The sequence below is a fragment of the Salvelinus fontinalis genome, chromosome 16 (assembly GCF_029448725.1).
Source record: "Salvelinus fontinalis isolate EN_2023a chromosome 16, ASM2944872v1, whole genome shotgun sequence".
NCBI classification, from domain to species: Eukaryota; Metazoa; Chordata; class Actinopteri; order Salmoniformes; family Salmonidae; genus Salvelinus; species Salvelinus fontinalis.
This window is the reverse complement of record NC_074680.1, coordinates 32701890-32721050: the sequence shown is the minus strand read 5'-3', so window position 1 is coordinate 32721050 and position 19161 is coordinate 32701890. Positions and strand designations below refer to the sequence as shown.

At 47.0% G+C, this 19161-nt stretch overlaps 1 protein-coding gene across 3 annotated transcripts in view; it reads right to left on the bottom strand.

The window, feature by feature from the left end:
- Positions 1 to 19161, bottom strand: part of LOC129813043 (syntaxin-binding protein 6-like) — a 154763-nt gene that overhangs the window by 33911 nt on the left and 101691 nt on the right. For 2 of the 3 annotated variants that reach the window (XM_055865187.1, XM_055865188.1), the window contains exons 3-4: positions 2417 to 2547; positions 2083 to 2248 (exon numbers count right to left, since the gene is read on the bottom strand). The exons of the other annotated variant lie outside the window; for it this stretch is intronic. In XM_055865187.1, the coding sequence (XP_055721162.1) occupies positions 2083 to 2248; positions 2417 to 2547 (297 nt within the window). The remainder of the gene's footprint in view (positions 1 to 2082; positions 2249 to 2416; positions 2548 to 19161) is intronic. 3 annotated transcript variants of the gene reach the window in all.

The following is a 19161-nucleotide window of genomic DNA, read 5'->3' as shown; positions in this document are numbered from 1 at the left end:
ATACAAATACATGTCAATACAAAACAGCTTAAACAAATGCCGTTACTGTTGTTATTCTTTCTGCATTGTTTTACGTGACTGTAGGTTAGCCGTCGTTTGCTAGCTAGCAAGAAAGAGATATGAATGTTGCCAGCCAGTATGGCAATAGAACATTTAGAACGAACGACTGTCTCTGGCAACCGAACCAGTAGAACGAACGTCCAGCCAGCTTGGGTAGCAATCCTAGATTTGTTTCGGGACAATATCTTGTGGAAGGATGAAATAGTATGGATAAATTCATCAAGAGACCACTGAGGAGAGGCCATGGAGCTAGAGACAACTGAGGAGAGGCCATGGAGCTAGAGACCACTGGGGAGAGACCATGGAGCTAGAGACCACTAGGGGGAGACCATGGAGCTAGAGACCACTGGGGAGAGACCACTGGGGAGAGACCACTGGGGAGAGACCATGGAGATAGAGACCACTGGGGAGAGACCACTGGGGAGAGACCATGGAGCTAGAGACCACTGGGGAGAGACCACTGGGGAGAGACCACTGGGGAGAGACCACTGGGGAGAGGCCATGGAGCTAGAGAACACTGGGGAGAGACCACTGGGGAGAGACCATGGAGCTAGAGACCAATGGGGAGAGACCACTGGGGAGAGACCACTGGGGAGAGACCACTGGGGAGAGACCACTGGGGAGAGACCACGGAGGTAGAGACCACTGGGGAGAGACCACTGGGGAGAGACCACTGGGGAGAGACCACTGGGGAGAGACCACTGGGGAGAGACCATGGAGATAGAGACCACTGGGGAGAGACCACTGGGGAGAGACCATGGAGCTAGAGACCACTGGGGAGAGACCACTGGGGAGAGACCACTGGGGAGAGACCACTGGGGAGAGACCACTGGGGAGAGGCCATGGAGCTAGAGAACACTGGGGAGAGACCACTGGGGAGAGACCATGGAGCTAGAGACCAATGGGGAGAGACCAATGGGGAGAGACCACTGGGGAGAGACCACTGGGGAGAGACCACGGAGGTAGAGACCACTGGGGAGAGACCACTGGGGAGAGACCACTGGGGAGAGACCACTGGGGAGAGACCATGGAGCTAGAGACCACTGGGGAGAGACCATGGAGCTAGAGACCACTGGGGAGAGACCATGGAGCTAGAGACCACCGGGGAGAGACCATGGAGCTAGAGACCAATGGGGAGAGACCACGGAGCTAGAGACCACTGGGGAGAGACCACTGGGGAGAGACCATGGAGCTAGAGACCAATGGGGAGAGACCACGGAGGTAGAGACCACAGCGCTAGAGGCCACAGCGCTAGAGGCCACAGCGCTAGAGGCCACAGAGCTAGAGGCCACAGAGCTAGAGGCCACAGAACTAGAGACTACCGAGCTAGAGACCACCGAGCTAGAGACCACCGAGCTAGAGACCACCGAGCTAGAGACCACCGAGCTAGAGACCACCGAGCTAGAGACCACCGAGCTAGAGATCACAGAGCTAGAGACCACAGAGGGTAAACAGATAAATTGCTGATTAAGAAGAGGCGCAGGGTCTTACACAACTCCTTGGAACACAGAGGAAACCTTCCATCTCAACCAGTACCTTCTGCCTGTAACTCTAACATGCTACACCCCGGAAATGACTACATATGACTTGTGTAGGTTGCCAAATCATAAGGGAATTGGTTGCGTTGTTAACTTAGGAATGTGAAGTATTGTTTTTTAATAAGCTTGTGTTTATGTTTAGTAATTAGAGGATATGGGAGTGTGTTTTTATTCCTTGGGACAAAAGGTTAGTTCTCAGTGGACTGGCTTTTCCATCGTCTCAGGATAAATGATCCTCAAAATGAATATTCTGCAAAGCCAATGGGAATAATTACTCAGTGTCGTTATATAAATCAGAACTGAACATTCTCTACATACAGAATTAAGTACTTTCCAGTAGAATGACTTAAAATGCAACTTTTCCTTTCTAGAAGTCGAAAAACCAATCCACAAACCATTCAGTGAGAACACTAGCTCTGACACTTTCATACAGATAGCGAAAGCGAGAGAGAGCACGTGTGTCTTGTCACTGTATGTCTCTTACCTCCCAGCAGTTTGGGCTGACAGTTGACAAACTCTGGCTTGCTCTGAGAGCTGTAGCGCTGGCAAGTGTGGTAGAGGATCTGGATAAAGGTGCACTTCTCGCCGGCCGAACCAGCCACCCACTGGTCAAAGGCATTGTCGAATGCCAAGTCAAACTCCGGACAGTCCTTGGAAAAAGAGACAGAATGATAGAAACAAAGAGAGATAGAAAAAGATTGCACGCATGAACCAGTCTCTAGGGGGTGATTTGGAATTTGTCCTGCTGAAACAGTCATGTCATGTGGTCAGGAAAAATGAATCCCTGGAGATAGAAGTTCAGTGTACTGTAAACTCACTCTGTTGGGGTCACAGCCGTTGACCTGCCTCAGCTGGTCGATGGTCCACATTGACCTCTTACTGAAGGACAATGAGCCCTGGAACTGCTTCACCTTGGTGATGGACACATGGGATGGCTTCTTATTCGTCACTGTGGATAGAAAATAATGTAATATTTAGGATAAAAGTCATATTTAATGGAAAAAGTAGGCTGTTGATGGAATAAAGTTAGATGCCAAATGTTCCTAAAAATGTGCCGCTTTGGACATATTGAGTGAAAAGTTTACTCCATAGCAGCTGTGTTCAGGAATACAGACTATAGTTCATTAACAATAGCCATTGGCTGCGTGTGCCAAAAACAGCATAGGCTTATCAGGAAAAGTAATAGAATATAACAAGGACTGGGCATTCTTGTGGCCGGGCCTTTGACATTAACATAGGTTACCCAGTCAAAATATGTCCTCTTATCTTTAATTTACTTCCAATGGGGGCTATCCTCTTTAACCCAACAACACAGTGTCTGACAGTATGATAAGCTGCAGTGTAACTACAAGAAAATAAAAAGCTGACTCAATTGGTATTGTCAGCGTCTGCGGTTATAGATTGATGACACCTTTTACACTTCGCCAGATGAAATTTGCACAAAAAAAATTTGCAAAATCATTTCTTGATGAAGTGATATATTGCTTCCAGTCCGATGTCGACTAAATTATAGTGAATATCAAAAATGCCTAAAACCTTGTGGTAGATAATCTTCTCTTAAAAGGACTATCTAGAGAAAGAGGGAAAGTATAAATCAACTCAGATGTGGTTGAGCCAAAGAGGAACTCACTCATGGTATGTGCCGGGGCCAACTATCCTGTATCCATATCCTGCCCTGGGACACCACCACAATGTCCTGGGCTATTCCCCTCACCCCCCTACATTCCAGATGTGAGTCTTTCCAGGGATCAAAGCTCTGTGTTTACAGATCATCTTGCTCAGAGTTCCGTCATGTGTCCGGACCACTGCATGCGTGCATAGCTGGATCCAAGCGGCCAGATATCTTACGGAAGGGCCAACGTGCTCCTTTGTTGTTTTTGCAAGCCCAAGCACCAGGACCCTGTTTCCACTCTCCCCATCTGTCGTTGTGTCATCCTGGATAATTAGGCCCCGTTTAGGTCACTCTGCTGTTCTGAGTTTTGTTTCCATAGTACCATCTTGATAGGTTGCTATCGGTTACTGACAGGTCTTTGTGGCCTTTTGTGGAATCGTCTGAAGTCGGACCAAGCCCTCTTGTTTTTCATGTTATCTTTTCAATAACACAGGTAGGGCTAGATCCCTGTATTTTCTTTGCATCATCCCATTTGGATTACCATGGTAACCCTCTCTCTCTCTCCAAAGTGGCACTCTGGAAAGCAGATCTGACTAGGGACTGAAGGGTCTGATTTCTCAAGAGGGTCTCACCCACCTGGTCCGGCGAAAGCTTTTGAAATGCATCGTATAGAGTAGGTGTGCGAGAGAGTGTGCGAGAGAAAGATTCAAACAGTGTAAATCAAAAATCCCTTTCATCTTCCAAGCCTGACAAGCAGTTTATTTTCCTCCTCTACCTTTGTGCTTTATGGAAAGAGGGTTAACAAATTCAGAGCTACAGAAGTGTGTTCATGCACAAAATGTGGAGTGATTTTGAGTTCTGAAGCTGATCCAAGAATGAGGGGTAATCATGCTGTTTCAGGACCTCCTACAGTGGCGTGTGCATGTAAGGAGAAAATATTGGGTCCAACTCAGTCCCGTGGGCAGTAATGTGCAATCAAAACTGCCCTGTACCATTCAGATGTTTTTTTGCATCTCGATGTGGACTCCTTTAAGTCCATTTCCTCTTTTACTTTAGACCAAATTACTGAGGTGAGATACTGTAGGAAGTCCTTCATGATGTAGGTTGTTAACATAAGGACTCTGTAGTGTTATGCAACGGAGTTATAATATTATCAGTCTTGGTCACACTTGTGGGTGGTCCATCACATTCAACAAACCTTCATTGTCATTGGCTGGATCAGAACTCTCCTTACGCATCCATAAGCTAACCATTTGGATTGGCCTACTGTAGATTACCTTGGATCATATTTGTTTTCTAAGGCTCTGTTTATTTAAATGCAAATGTTGTTCCATTGAAATGTTTTCCTAGCTATCCTCATACAATGGGAATTGTAGCGAAGGGGTTTTCAAAACCTCAAACCTGCACACTTCTCACATGATTATTTGTGCATCTTGGCAATGTATGTTTTTTCTAGCATTACTAACGTCACTCCTGTTGCCATCTCAGCAACCACAACAATATTTACCTTAAGCGTAAGCTAAGTCTGGGAAATTTCCCTCTCGTGTCTGCGTATGGTAGATGAGTTTCCTTCTGGCCACAGGACTGTACACAGCTAAGAACAATAAGCCCCTGACCCACTGGAGGGAATTAGATCGTGTCATTAGCAAGAGCATGTGAGAGAATAGGAAGTCCCACTTGGTGCTTCCTCTCACATTGATTTGGGTTTGACATTTGGCCTTACACATGGAATACCTTTGGCTGTGTCTCCATGATGGTTGAATGGTATTTGGAAGGTTTCTCACTGAAAATGACTGAAAGTCTGCAATTGACATCAATTCATGATTTACGTGCTGTTCAATTCACTCTGAGTTTCATGATTGTTTGTAAAAACCCATATCTCAAATATGAATTATCTGGTGGAACACTCTAGAGTCTCAAGTGAATGAGAACATAATCATGATAACGTGAACCACCTTTAGGAGGCATTTGTTTTATCACAATGTTTTGTTTTGTTTACTTTGACAATGGAGACAAGGTCTCCGATGACATGTAATAATGTTAGGAGGGGGGGGGGGGGGGTTGCAACTTAACCCCCAGGGCATTAATGTAGAGCAGGGTTCACTTTATACGAATGTCAAAATACCCAGGAGGCCATCTTTGGATTTGAATAGCATGTTACGGTAAATTCTAGAGAGTTTGCTCACTTGGTACCAACCCAGGTTCTTGAAGGCTTGTTAACAGAATTAAAAAGTGAACATTCTGAAACTCTGTGGTGAGTGTGGTCAAATGATTTTCAAAAAGCTGGATGTCCAAACACAGCTTAAAAGTAGGCTAATGTTTTGAAGACTCAAAAAGCTCTCTTGCTGCCCTTGAATCCATGTCCAAACAGGGTTAAACGAACAATCGAACTGACTGGTTTCTGAGTCAGGGAAGTGGAGCTGTCTTCACCATGCTCTAACTTGTTATTATAATGCTGGAACAGCCCATCTAAAACCGCTCTCTGTCTGAGCCTACTGCATCATTACTGGTCCATTTAAAACCTTGCCCCGCTCCGGCTAATCTGGAACACGTTGTTATACTCCAACAGAGCCTGTCACTGTAACACACAGGTCATCTACAAGGCTATGCTAGGCAAAGTGCCGCATTATCTCAGTTCACTGGTCACGATGGCTACACCCACCCGTAGCACGCGCTCCAGCAGGTGTATCTCACTGATCATCCCTAAAGCCAAAACCTCATTTGGACGCCTTTCCTTCCAGTTCTCTGCTGCCTGCGACTGGAACGAATTGCAAAAATCTCTGAAGTTGGAGACTTTTATCTCCCTCAACAACTTTAAAAATCTGCTATCCGAGCAGCTAACCGATCGCTGCAGCTGTACATAGTCCATCTGTAAACTACCCACCCAATTTACCTACCTCACCCCCATACTGCTTTTATTTATTTTACTTTTCTGCACTTTTGCACACCAGTATCTCTTCTTGCACATGATCATCTGATGATTTATCACTCCAGTGTTAATCTGCTAAATTGTAATTATTCGATTTATTGCCTACCTCATGCCTTTTGCACACATTGTATATAGATTCTCTTTTTTCTACCATGTTATTGACTTGTCTATTGTTTACTCCATGTGTAACTCTGTGTTGTTGTCTGTTCACACTGCTATGCTTTATCTTGGCCAGGTCGCAGTTGCAAATGAGAACTTGTTCTCAACTAGCCTACCTGGTTAAATAAAGGTGAAATAAAAAAAAAAAAAAAAAAATGTGTTTAACATGATGTTTTAAAATGACTGCCTCATCTCTGTAAGAAGTTTCTGTAAATCATTTTTGGTAGCATTTCTATATATACTGTAAATATATAAAATAATATATTACACTTGCTCTTTCTTGAATAACTTTCTCCAGTTCATTTGGTTTTTCCTTTTAACTTATTCTGTGCCTCTATGGTACAGTTTGTATTGCTATCTATCTGTACTGTTAGTTCCTCTATTTGCATTGTTAATAAGAACATATCTCTCACTTGGTCAGTATATTTAAGCATCAATATACAGTACCAGTCAACATTTTGGAAAAACTCACTCATTCAAAAGTTTTTCTAAATTTTTTACAATTTTCTACCTTGTAGAATAATTAATAGTGAAGACATCAAAACTATGAAATAACACAAGGCAGACAGCTTTGCACAAACTTGGCATTCTCTCAACCAGCTTTTTGAGGTAGTCACCTGGAATGCATTTTAATTAACAGGTGTGCCTTGTCAAAAGTTCATATGTGGAATTTCTTTCCATCTTAATGCGTTTGAGCCAATCAGTTGTGTAGTGACATCAAGCGCTATGATGAAACTGGCTCTCATGAGGACCGCCACAGGAAAGGAAGACCCAGAGTTACCTCTGCTGCAGAGGATAAGTTCATTAGAGCCTTACCAGCCTCAGAAATTGCAGCCCAAATAAATGCTTCAAAGAGTTCAAGTAACAGACACATCTCAACATCAACTGTTCAGAGGAGACTGCGTGAATCAGGCCTTCATGGTTGAATAACTGCAAAGAAACCACTACTAAAGGACACCAATAAGACGAAGAGACTTGCTTTGGCCAAGAAACACGAGCAATGGACATTAGACCGGTGGAAATCACTCCTTTGGTTTGATGAGTTCAATTTTGAGATTTTTGGTTCCAGCTGTCTTTGTGAGACGCAGAGTAGGTCAACGGATGATTCCGCATGTGTAGTTCCAACGGTGAAGCAAGGAGGAGGAGGTGTGATGGTGTTGGGGTGCTTTGTTGGTGACCCTGTCGGTGATTTATTTAGAATTCAAGGCACACTTAACCAGCATGGCTACGACAGCATTCTGCTGGTGTCACGCCCTGGACTTAGTATTCTTTGTTTTCTTTATTATTTTAGTTAGGTCAGGGTGTGACATGGGTATTTATGTGGGTTTTGTAGTGTCCAGGGTGATTGTAAGGTTTGGGGGGTTTATTTAGAGTAGTTGGGTTTATGTTTAGTATAGTTGTCTAGCTGTGTCTATGTTGTGTGTAGTTGTCTAGGAAAGTCTATGGTTGCCTGAATGTGTTCCCAATTAGAGACAGCTGGTTTCTGTTGTCTCTGATTGGGAGCCATATTTAGGGTAGCCATAGGCTTTAGTTTGTTGTGGGGAATTGTCTATGTCTAAACGTTAGTAGCTTGTGTGTGCACTTTCGCTTTGTAGCTTCACGGTCGTTTGTTGTTTTGTTAGGTTGTAAGTGTTTTGTTTCGTTTTGCCTTCTTCTATAATAAAAGAAGATGGCTTATTTTCCACATGCTGCGTTTTGGTCCGTCTCACTCCCACACGATCGTGACAGAATTCCCCAACAACATCGGATCAAGCAGCGTGTGCAACAACAACAGGACCCACCTACACTGGACTATTGGAATTGGGAGGAAATTCTGGACCGTGAAATACCAGGAGAATATAACCGCCCCAAAGCTGAGCTGGAGGCAGCGAAGGCAGAGAGGCGGAGATATGAGGAGGCAGCAAGGAGACGTGGCACGGAAGTCTGAAAAGCCCGTGAGTACTACCCAAAAATTTCTTGGGGGGGCTAAGGGCAGGTAGGAGACCTGCGCCCACTTCCCAGGCTAACCGTGGAGAGCGGGAGTACGGGCAGACGCCGTGTTACGCAGTAGAGCACACGGTGTCTCCTGTACGGGTGCATAGCCCAGTGCGGGTTATTCCACCTCCCCGCACTGGTAGGGCTAGATTGGGCATTGAGCCAAATGTCATGAAGCCGGCCCTACATATCTGGCCACCAGTACGTCTCCTTGGGCCGGCTTACATGGCACCAGCCTTACGCATGGTGTTCCCGGTTCGCCTACATAGGCCGGTGCGGGTTATTCCACCTCCCCGCACTGGTCGGGCGACGGGGAGCATTCTACCAGGTAAGGTTGGGCAGGCTCGGTGCTCAAGGGAGCCAGTACGCCTGCACGGTCCGGTATTTCCGGCGCCACCTCCCCGCCCCAGCCTATTACCTCAGTGCCTACACCACGCACCAGGCTTCCAGTGCGTTTTCAGAGCCCTGTTCCTCCTCCACGCACTCTCCCTATGGTGCGTGTCTCCAGCCCAGTGCCTCCAGTTCCGGCACCACGCACTAAGCCACATGTGCGTCTCCTGAGTCCTGTACACACTGTTATTTCTCCCCGCACTCGTCCTGAGGTGCGTGCCCTCAGCCCGGTACCACCAGTTCTGGTACCATGCACCAGTCCTACAGTGCGCCTTGAGAACTCAGTGTGCCCTGTTGTTGTTCCCCGCACTAGCCTGAAGGTGCGTGTCCTTAGCCCGGTACCTCCAGTTCCGGCACCACGCACCAGGCCTACAGTGTGTCTCAGCCGGTCAGAGTCTGCCGCCTGCCCAACGGTGACTGAACTGCCCGTCTGTATTGAGCCTACAGAGCCTTCCGCCAGACAGGAGCCGCTAGAGCCTTCCGCCAGACAGGAGCCGCTAAAGCCTTCCGCCAGACAGGATCAGTCTGAGCCGTCCGTCTCCCCAGCGCCGTCTGAGCCGTCCGTCTCCCCAGCGCCGTCTGAGCCGTCCGTCTCCCCAGCGCCGTCTGAGCCGTCCGTCTCCCCAGCGCCGTCTGAGCCGTCCGTCTCCCCAGCGCCGTCTGAGCCGTCCGTCTCCCCAGCGCCGTCTGAGCCGTCCGTCTCCCCAGCGCCGTCTGAGCCGTCCGTCTCCCCAGCGCCGTCTGAGCCGTCCGTCTCCCCAGCGCCGTCTGAGCCGTCCGTCTCCCCAGCGCCGTCTGAGCCGTCCGTCTCCCCAGCGCCGTCTGAGCCGTCCGTCTCCCCAGCGCCGTCTGAGCCGTCCGTCTCCCCAGCGCCGTCTGAGCCGTCCGTCTCCCCAGCGCCGTCTGAGCCGTCCGTCTCCCCAGCGCCGTCTGAGCCGTCCGTCTCCCCAGCGCCGTCTGAGCCGTCCGTCTCCCCAGCGCCGTCTGAGCCGTCCGTCTCCCCAGCGCCGTCTGAGCCGTCCGTCTCCCCAGCGCCGTCTGAGCCGTCCGTCTCCCCAGCGCCGTCTGAGCCGTCCGTCTCCCCAGCGCCGTCTGAGCCGTCCGTCTCCCCTGCGCCGTCAGAGCCGTCCGTCTGTCCCGCGCCGTCAGAGCCGCCCGTCTGTCCCGAGCCGTCAGAGCCGATAGTCAGTCAGGAGCCGCTAGAGCCATTCGTCAGTCAGGATCTGCCAGAGCCGCCAACCAGACAGGATCTGCCAGAGCCGCCAACCAGACAGGATCTGCCAGAGCCGCCAACCAGACAGGATCTGCCAGAGCCGCCAACCAGACAGGATCTGCCAGAGCCGCCAACCAGACAGGATCTGCCAGAGCCGCCAACCAGACAGGATCTGCCAGAGCCGCCAACCAGACAGGATCTGCCAGAGCCGCCAACCAGACAGGATCTGCCAGAGCCGCCAACCAGACAGGATCTGCCAGAGCCGCCAACCAGACAGGATCTGCCAGAGCCGCCAACCAGACAGGATCTGCCAGAGCCGCCAACCAGACAGGATCTGCCAGAGCCGCCAACCAGACAGGATCTGCCAGAGCCGCCAACCAGACAGGATCTGCCAGAGCCGCCAACCAGACAGGATCTGCCAGAGCCGCCAACCAGACAGGATCTGCCAGAGCCGCCAACCAGACAGGATCTGCCAGAGCCGCCAACCAGACAGGATCTGCCAGAGCCGCCAACCAGACAGGATCTGCCAGAGCCGCCAACCAGACAGGATCTGCCAGAGCCGCCAACCAGACAGGATCTGCCAGAGCCGCCAACCAGACAGGATCTGCCAGAGCCGCCAACCAGACAGGATCTGCCAGAGCCGCCAACCAGACAGGATCTGCCAGAGCCGCCAACCAGACAGGATCTGCCAGAGCCGCCAACCAGACAGGATCTGCCAGAGCCGCCAACCAGACAGGATCTGCCAGAGCCGCCAACCAGACAGGATCTGCCAGAGCCGCCAACCAGACAGGATCTGCCAGAGCCGCCAACCAGACAGGATCTGCCAGAGCCGTCAGTGAGCCATGAGCGTCCAGAGCCGTCAGCCAGCCATGAGCGTCCAGAGCCGTCAGCCAGTCATGAGCTGTCCCTCAGCCCAGAGCGGCTATTTATCCAGAGCTGCCTCTCTGTCCGGAGCTGCCTTTCAGTCCGGAGTTGCCCCTCTATCCTGAGCTACCCCTCTGTCCTGAGCTACCCCTCTGTCCTGAGCTACCCCTCTGTCCTGAGCTACCCCTCTGTCCTGAGCTACCCCTCTGTCCTGAGCTACCCCTCTGTCCTGAGCTACCCCTCTGTCCTGAGCTACCCCTCTGTCCTGAGCTACCCCTCTGTCCTGAGCTACCCCTCTGTCCTGAGCTACCCCTCTGTCCTGAGCTACCCCTCTGTCCTGAGCTACCCCTCTGTCCTGAGCTACCCCTCTGTCCTGAGCTACCCCTCTGTCCTGAGCTACCCCTCTGTCCTGAGCTACCCCTCTGTCCTGAGCTACCCCTCTGTCCTGAGCTACCCCTCTGTCCTGAGCTACCCCTCTGTCCTGAGCTACCCCTCTGTCCTGAGCTACCCCTCTGTCCTGAGCTACCCCTCTGTCCTGAGCTACCCCTCTGTCCTGAGCTACCCCTCTGTCCTGAGCTACCCCTCTGTCCTGAGCTACCCCTCTGTCCTGAGCTACCCCTCTGTCCTGAGCTATCCCTCTGTCCTGAGCTATCCCTCTGTCCTGAGCTATTCCTCTATCCCGGTGCTGCCCCTTGTGTCGATGTTACCCAAAAGATTAAGTGGGGGTAATATGAGGGTGGTCATTTGTAGGGGGAGATATAAGCTGGGATTGACTATGGTGGGGTGGGGACCTCGCCCTGAGCCTGAGCCACCACCGTGGTCAGATGCCCACCCAGACCCTCCCCTAGACTTTGTGCTGGTGCGTCCGGAGTTCGCACCTTAAGGGGGGGGGCTATGTCACGCCCTGGCCTTAGTATTCTTTGTTTTCTTTATTATTTTAGTTAGGTCAGGGTGTGACATGGGTATTTATGTGGGTTTTGTAGTGTCCAGGGTGATTGTAAGGTTTAGGGGGTTTATTTAGAGTAGTTGGGTTTATGTTTAGTATAGTTGTCTAGCTGTGTCTATGTTGTGTGTAGTTGTCTAGGAAAGTCTATGGTTGCCTGAATGGGTTCCCAATTAGAGACAGCTGGTTTCTGTTGTCTCTGATTGGGAGCCATATTTAGGGTAGCCATAGGCTTTAGTTTGTTGTGGGGAATTGTCTATGTCTAAACGTTAGTAGCTTGTGTGTGCACTTTCGTTTTGTAGCTTCACGGTCGTTTGTTGTTTTGTTAGGTTGTAAGTGTTTTGTTTCGTTTTGCCTTCTTCTATAATAAAAGAAGATGGCTTATTTTCCACATGCTGCGTTTTGGTCCGTCTCACTCCCACACGATCGTGACAGCTGGTTTGTGCTTAGTGGGACTATCATTTGTTTTTAAACAGGACAATGACCCAACACACCTCCAGGCTCTAACTGGACAATATGGCAGAATACAAACAGTGTGGTCATTTACTCCATAAGGCAATCAAACAGGCGAAATGTTAGTATAGAGACAAAGTGGAGTCGCAATTCAACGGCTCGACACGAGATGTATGTGGCAGGGTCTACAGACAATCACGGAATACAAAAGGAAAACCAGCTACGTCGCGGACACCGACGCATTGCCCCCAGACAAGCTAAACACCTTCTTTGCCCGCTTTGAGAATAACAGTGCCACCAACGCGGCCAACTACCAAGGACGGTGAGCTCTCCTTCTCCATGGCCGACGTGAGTAAGCCATTTGACATGTTAATCCTCGCAGGGCTGCCGGCCCAGATGGCCTCCCTAGCCGCATCCTCAGAGCATGCGCAGACGAGCTGGCTGGTGTGTTTACGGACATATTCAATCTCTCCCTATCCCAGTCTGTTGTCCCAACATGCGTCAAGATGGCCACCAGTGTTCCTGTACCAAAGGCAGCAAAGGTAACTGAACAAAATTACTATTGCTCCTTAGCACTCGCTTCTGTCATCATTAAGTGCTTTGCGAGACAAGGATCATATCAGGTCCACCTTAACTGTCACCATAGACCCACTCCAATTTGCTTAGCGCCCAAAAAGGTCCACAGGCAATGCAATCCCCGTCACACTGCCCTCTCATCTGGACAAGAACAATACCTATGTAAGAATGCTGTTCATTGACTAGCTCAGGATTCAACACTATAGTACCCCCCGAGCTCATCATTAAGCTCGAGGCCCTGGGTCTTAACCCTGCCCTGTGCAATTGGGTCCTGGACTTGCTGACGGGCCACCCCCACCACAAGGGTGCGTGCTCAGCCCCCTCCTGTACTCCCTGTTCACCCATGACTGCTTGGCCATGCACGCCTCCAACTCAATCATCAAGTTTGCAGACGACACAACAGTAGTAGGGTTGATTACCAACAACAATGAGATAGCCTACAGGGAGGAAGTGAGGGCTCTGGGCGTATGGTGTCAAGAAAATAACCTCACACTAAACTTCAACAAAACAAAGGAGATGATTGTGGACTTCAGGAAACAGCAGAGGGAGCACCCCCCGATCCACATCAACGGGACACCAGTTGAGAAGGTGGAAAGTTTTAAGTTCCTCGGCATACAGATCACCGACAAACTTAGATGGTCCACCCACACAGACAGTGTGGTGAAGAAGGCGCAACAGCCCCTCTTCAACCTCAGGAGGCTGAATAAATTTGGCTTGTCACCTAAAACCCTCACAAATGTTTATAAATGCACAATTGAGAGCATCCAGTCGGGCTGTATCACCGCCTGGTACGGCAACTGCACCGCCCACAACCACAGGGCTCTTCAGAGGGTGGTGGGGTCTGCACAACGCATCACCGGGGGAAAACTACCTGCCCTTCATGACACCTGCAGCACCCGATGTCACAGGAAGGCCAAAAAGATCATCAAGGATAACAACCACCCAAGCCACTGCCTGTTCACCCCGCTATCATCCAGAAGGCGAAGTCAGTACAGGTGCATCAAAGCTGGGACCGAGAGACTGAAACACAGCTTCTATCTCAAGGCCATCAGACTATTAAACAGCCATCAGTAGAACAGAGAGGCTGCAGCCTACACACACAGACTTGAAATCATTGGCCACTTTAATAAATGGAAAAATAGTCACTTTAAATAATGTTTACATTGCTTGTATTACTCATCTCATATGTATATACTGTATTCTATACTATCTCTCAGTCTATGCCGCTCTAACATTGCCTGTCCATATATTTATATATTCTTAATTCCATTCCTTCACTTAGATTTGTGTGTATTAGGTATTTGTTGTGGAATTATTAGATATTCCTTGTTAGATATCGCTGCACTATTGGAAACTGGAGGCACAAGCATTTTGCTACACCCGCAATAACATCTGCTAAACACGTGTATGTGACAAATAACATTTGATTAGATCAAGGGCTACTTGACCAAGAAGGAATGTGATGGAGGGCTGCATCAGATGACCTGGGCTCCACAATCACCCGACCTCAACCCAATTGAGATGGTTTGGGATGAGTTGGGATGAGTTGGACCGCAGAGTGAAGGAAGAAGCAGCTAACAAGTGCTCAGTGTCTGATCGAACATCTCTGCAGAGATCTAAAAATAGCTGTCTAACGACGCTCACCAATCCAACCTGACAGAGCTTAACAGGATCTGCAGAGAGGAATGGGCAAAAACTCAACAAATTACTGAGTAAATGGTCTGAATACTTACATAAATGTGATATCAGTTATTTATTTTTAATACATTTTCACATTTCTAAAAACCTATTTTTGCTTTGTCATTATGGGGTATTGTGTGTAGATTGACAAAGGGAAAAAAATGTATTAGATCCATTTTAGAATAAGGCTGTAACGTAACAAATTGCGGAAAAAGTCAAAGGGTCTAAATACTTTCCGAATGCACTGTAGTTGTACCATGATATTTTCACTGTTAAGCATACTGCAGATGCAACTGAGTAAACCTACACTTGCCATCTAATATTCCACCTGCTAAAACCTCCCCTCATCCCAAATTGGGTTATCGTCCCAGTGACTAGCAGACCACCCCTGTACACATGGATCCTAGGTCCTTTAATAGATTGGGACGTATCCCTTGAAAAGAGCACAAAGTGCCACCTATGGAACTGAACCAGATTAGCAGCCAACAACATTTCCAACGCATCTTGTTTGCAAGAAGGCACTAAAGTAATACTGCAATTCACTTGTTGTCCTGAATACATAGTGTTATGTGTTGTATTGGATTTGCCCCAAACATTACTGAGTACCACTCTCCATATTTTCAATCAAAGGGGTGGCTGCATCATGTTATGGGTATGCCTGTAATTGGTAAGGCCTTTTTCAGGATAAAAAAAGTACAGGTTCAGTCTGTTTTCCACCAGACACTGGGAGAATTCCCTTTTCAGCAGGATAATAACCTAAATAAAGTTTGTGAATTTTGAGTTACAATTTTGACTTAAATCTACGGCAACACTTGAAAATGGTTATCTACCAATGATTAACAACCAATTTGACAGAGCTTGAAGAATTTAGAAAATAATAAATAGGCAAATGTTGCACAATCCAGGTGTGGACAGCTCTTAGAGACTTATACCCAAGAAGCCTCACAGCTGTAATCACTGCTAAAGGTGCTTCTACAAAGTATTCACCCAGAAGTGTAAATACTTAAGTCAATTTGATATTTCTGTATTTCATTTTCAATAAATTAGCAAAAATATCAAAAAACATATTTTCAATTTGTCATTATGAGGTACCGTGTGTAGATGGGTGAGAGAGACAAAAAAGATTTCATCCATTTTGAATTCAGGCAGTAACAACAAAATATGGAATAAGTCAAGGGGATATACTTTCTGAAGGCACAGTATATTTCAATGACCGGGATAAATCCCAGATAGGATTTTTCATCAATTTTATCTATTTTTAATCCCCCTATAATGATATATTCAGAGAGTATTTTCACAATATGAAAGGGTCTTTGCTGTGGAGAGGAACAGAACCGTCTGATCTGTAAAAATGGAGATGAACTGACAGAAGCTGACCAAAATGCCCTTTATCTCTGACAGGGATGTTCCCTTTGTTATTTAAAATCAGGGCACAACACAACCCAGAACAAGATAGGACTGTGAGGTTGTAAAAGAGAGAAAAAGGTATTATATTTTCAATATTTGAACAGCTCCAACTGTCTGAGTGGATAAGGATGATATTAAACCCTTTTAAAACAGGAGAGAAATGAGAAATATTCAAGTAAGTTTGATAGATGGTTAGGAAAATAGGGACATACTATTTTCTTTCCAGTCAGTTTTTCAGGTGTTTTTAGACTATTTTTGTCTAGCTATATTTGAATGTATTTTGAATGTAACGTCCCAATACACTCAAGCCAATTATGCCTCGATGCTAATGGCTCAGAGTGTGTAGCGTACGCATGGGGTAACCCTAATGATCATTACAATGACAACACCACCACAAGACGGATTGTCCAAGCATATTTACTAGAACTGTGAGATGTAATAATGCATTCCGATGTTAATCAAAAGGTTCTTTAAAATGAAAGCAAACATTAAAATAAAAAAATGCTTTAATAAAAGGGCTAAAAAAATTAGCCGACAAATTAAAAGATAGCTAGCAGTCTAGTACTATCCAAGATACAAAATAAAAAAAAAGTGACAAGGACAAGACAATATAACTTGAAACTAACATAAAACCAACTAAAAACATCTCAACATAAAAGACATTAAGCGAAAGCCAGTTTGAAGAAGTATTTTGAGCTCAGATTTAAAAGGCAGTGGTGGTCTGGGGCATGCGGAGGTTGGGGGGGGGGATGCTCAGACAGAATGCTCAGTCACTTACTGTTTTTAGACGTGTTTTTGGAACTGCAAGAAGTCTTTGATCATATGATCCGAGTGAACGCGAAGGCTGTTTGGGGCTGAGGAGTTCACTGAGGTATTGGGGACCAGAGGCATTGACGGTTTTTAAAGACTAACAGGAGGATTTTGAAGTTGATTCGGAATTGGAAGGGTAGCCAGTGGAGAGACTAGAGTGGGTGATGTAAGCAGATTTCTGGGTTCCTGTGAGGAGCTGCAGCCTGTGGATGCTTTTTGAGGGCAGGACACCAAGGAGGGCAATGCAGTAATTGAGTTGGGAGGGGCTGAGAAAGTTAACCAGCTTTTCCTGATCAGGTTTGCAGAGAACAGAACAGAACCAGGTGATGTTTCTCAGGTGAAATAATTATTTTTTGCAGACAAATTTTATGTGGTCGGAGAAACTGAGGGAGGGGTCCAGTAACACTCCACGGAGGAGGAAAATGGGACGGAGTGGCCGGTGGCGGAGTGATTTTGACGTGATGGGGAGGATTGCTCCTGTTTTAGTATTGTTGAGTTGTAGTAGGCTGTTTGACATCCAGCCCTTAACGTCATCCAGAAAGCTGGTGAGGGTATTTATGGAAGAGAGGGAGTCCAGGGTTGTTTTTATGAAGATCTGTATTTCGCCAGCCTAGCGGTGGAATTGAATGGTGCATTTCCTGGTTAGGAGACCAGGATGGGGCCTAAGACAGAGCCTTGAGGGACACCATAGGTGATTGTGATGGGTTCTGACATGGCATTTCCTATGGCAACATATCGTGTGCGGTTGGAAAGGTATGAGATGAACTAGAAGGAGAGTGATTGAGTGCTGCATCAGATGACCTGGCCTCCACAATCACCCTACCTCAACCCAATTGAGATGGTTTGGGATGAGTTGGACCGCAGAGTGAAGGAAAGCAGCCAACAAGTGCTCAGCATGTGTGGGAACTCCTTCAAGACTGTTGGAAAAGCATTCCTGATGAAGCTGGTTGAGAGAATGCCAAGAGTGTGCAAAGCTGTCATCAAGGCAAAGACTGGCTACTTTGAAGAATCATACATATAAAATATATTTAGATTTGTTGAACACTTTTTTGTTACTACATGATTCTATATGTGTTATTTCATAGTTTTGATGTCTTCACTATAATTCTTTAACATAGAAAACCCTGGAATGAGTAGATGTGTCCACATTTTTGACTGGTACTGTATGTGTTCCTTCAATTGACCCAGGATGATGCTGTGGTCAACCGTGTTGAAGGCGGCACTGAGGTCAAGGAGGACGACGTCAGCTGAAAATAGGTTGTTTACCACTTTGACGAGGGCCGTTTCTGTTCTGTGGTTAGGCCTGAAACCGGACTGGAAAGTCTTAGAGGCCATTGGATGTCAAATGTTACTGTCGTTTTTTTAGCCACAACTTTTTCCTTTAACTTTTGATGTAACGTCTGCTTCCAACTCACACCCTCAAACACCTAGATCCCCTGAATGGAGCTCACTCTCCAGATCCCAATCACCTGAATTCTAAATCACCTGTTCACACACCTGTATTTCATTATCACACACTATTTAGTTCAGTTCTTTGCACCCCATCGCTGTGAGGTATTGTTTGTTTTGTGACACACGTCTTTCGGAGCTCTGTTTTTCCCGTGATTTACGCTTGCTGTGTATGATAGTGAGGCAGGCAAAAACTAACGACGCCTTTTTCCTCAACCCAAAGAGATATCCGTCATGTTGGAGTCAACATAAGTCAGAAATAGCATTATAAATATTCACTTACCTTTGATGATCTTCATCAGAATGCACTCCCAGGAATCCCAGTTCCACAATAAATGTTTGATTTGTTCCATAAAGTCCATCATTTATGTCCAAATTACTCCTTTTGGTTCGCGCGTTCAGTATACAATCTAAACTCACGACTCGCGGGCAGGTCCAGGCAAAAGTTCAGACGAAAAGTCATATTACAGTCCGTAGAAACATGTCAAACAATGTATAGAATCAATCTTTAGGATGTTTTTAACATAATTCTTCAATAATGTTCCAACCGGAGAATTCCTTTGTCTTCAGAAAAGCAAAGGAACAGAGCCCGCACTCACGTGAACGAGCGTTACGAGCTCCTGGCATTCTGCCAGAGCACTGACTCAATTCCCCTCTCATTCGGCCCCACTTCACAGTAGAAGCATCAAACACGTTTCTAAAGACTGTTGACATCTAGTGGAAGCCTTAGAAAGTGCAAAATGACCCCATAAACACCGTGTATTCGATAGGCCAAGAGTTGAAAACCTACAAACCTCAGATTTCCCACTTCCTGGTTGGATTTTTCTCAGTTCTTCGCCTGCCATATGAGTTATATTATACTCACAGACATCCTTCAAACAGTTTTAGAAGCGCCAGAGTGTTTTCTATCCAAATCTACAAATAATATGCATATATTACTAACTGGGACTGAGTTTACTCTGGGCACGCTTTTCATCCAAATGTGAAAATGCTGCCCCCTATCCCTAACAAGTTAAAAATGTTCATAGAGACTTTTGGATTATGATAGCATGCTGTTTTCTATCTTGTCAATTAGCGCAAGGAATTGCCAGGGACCTCACAATA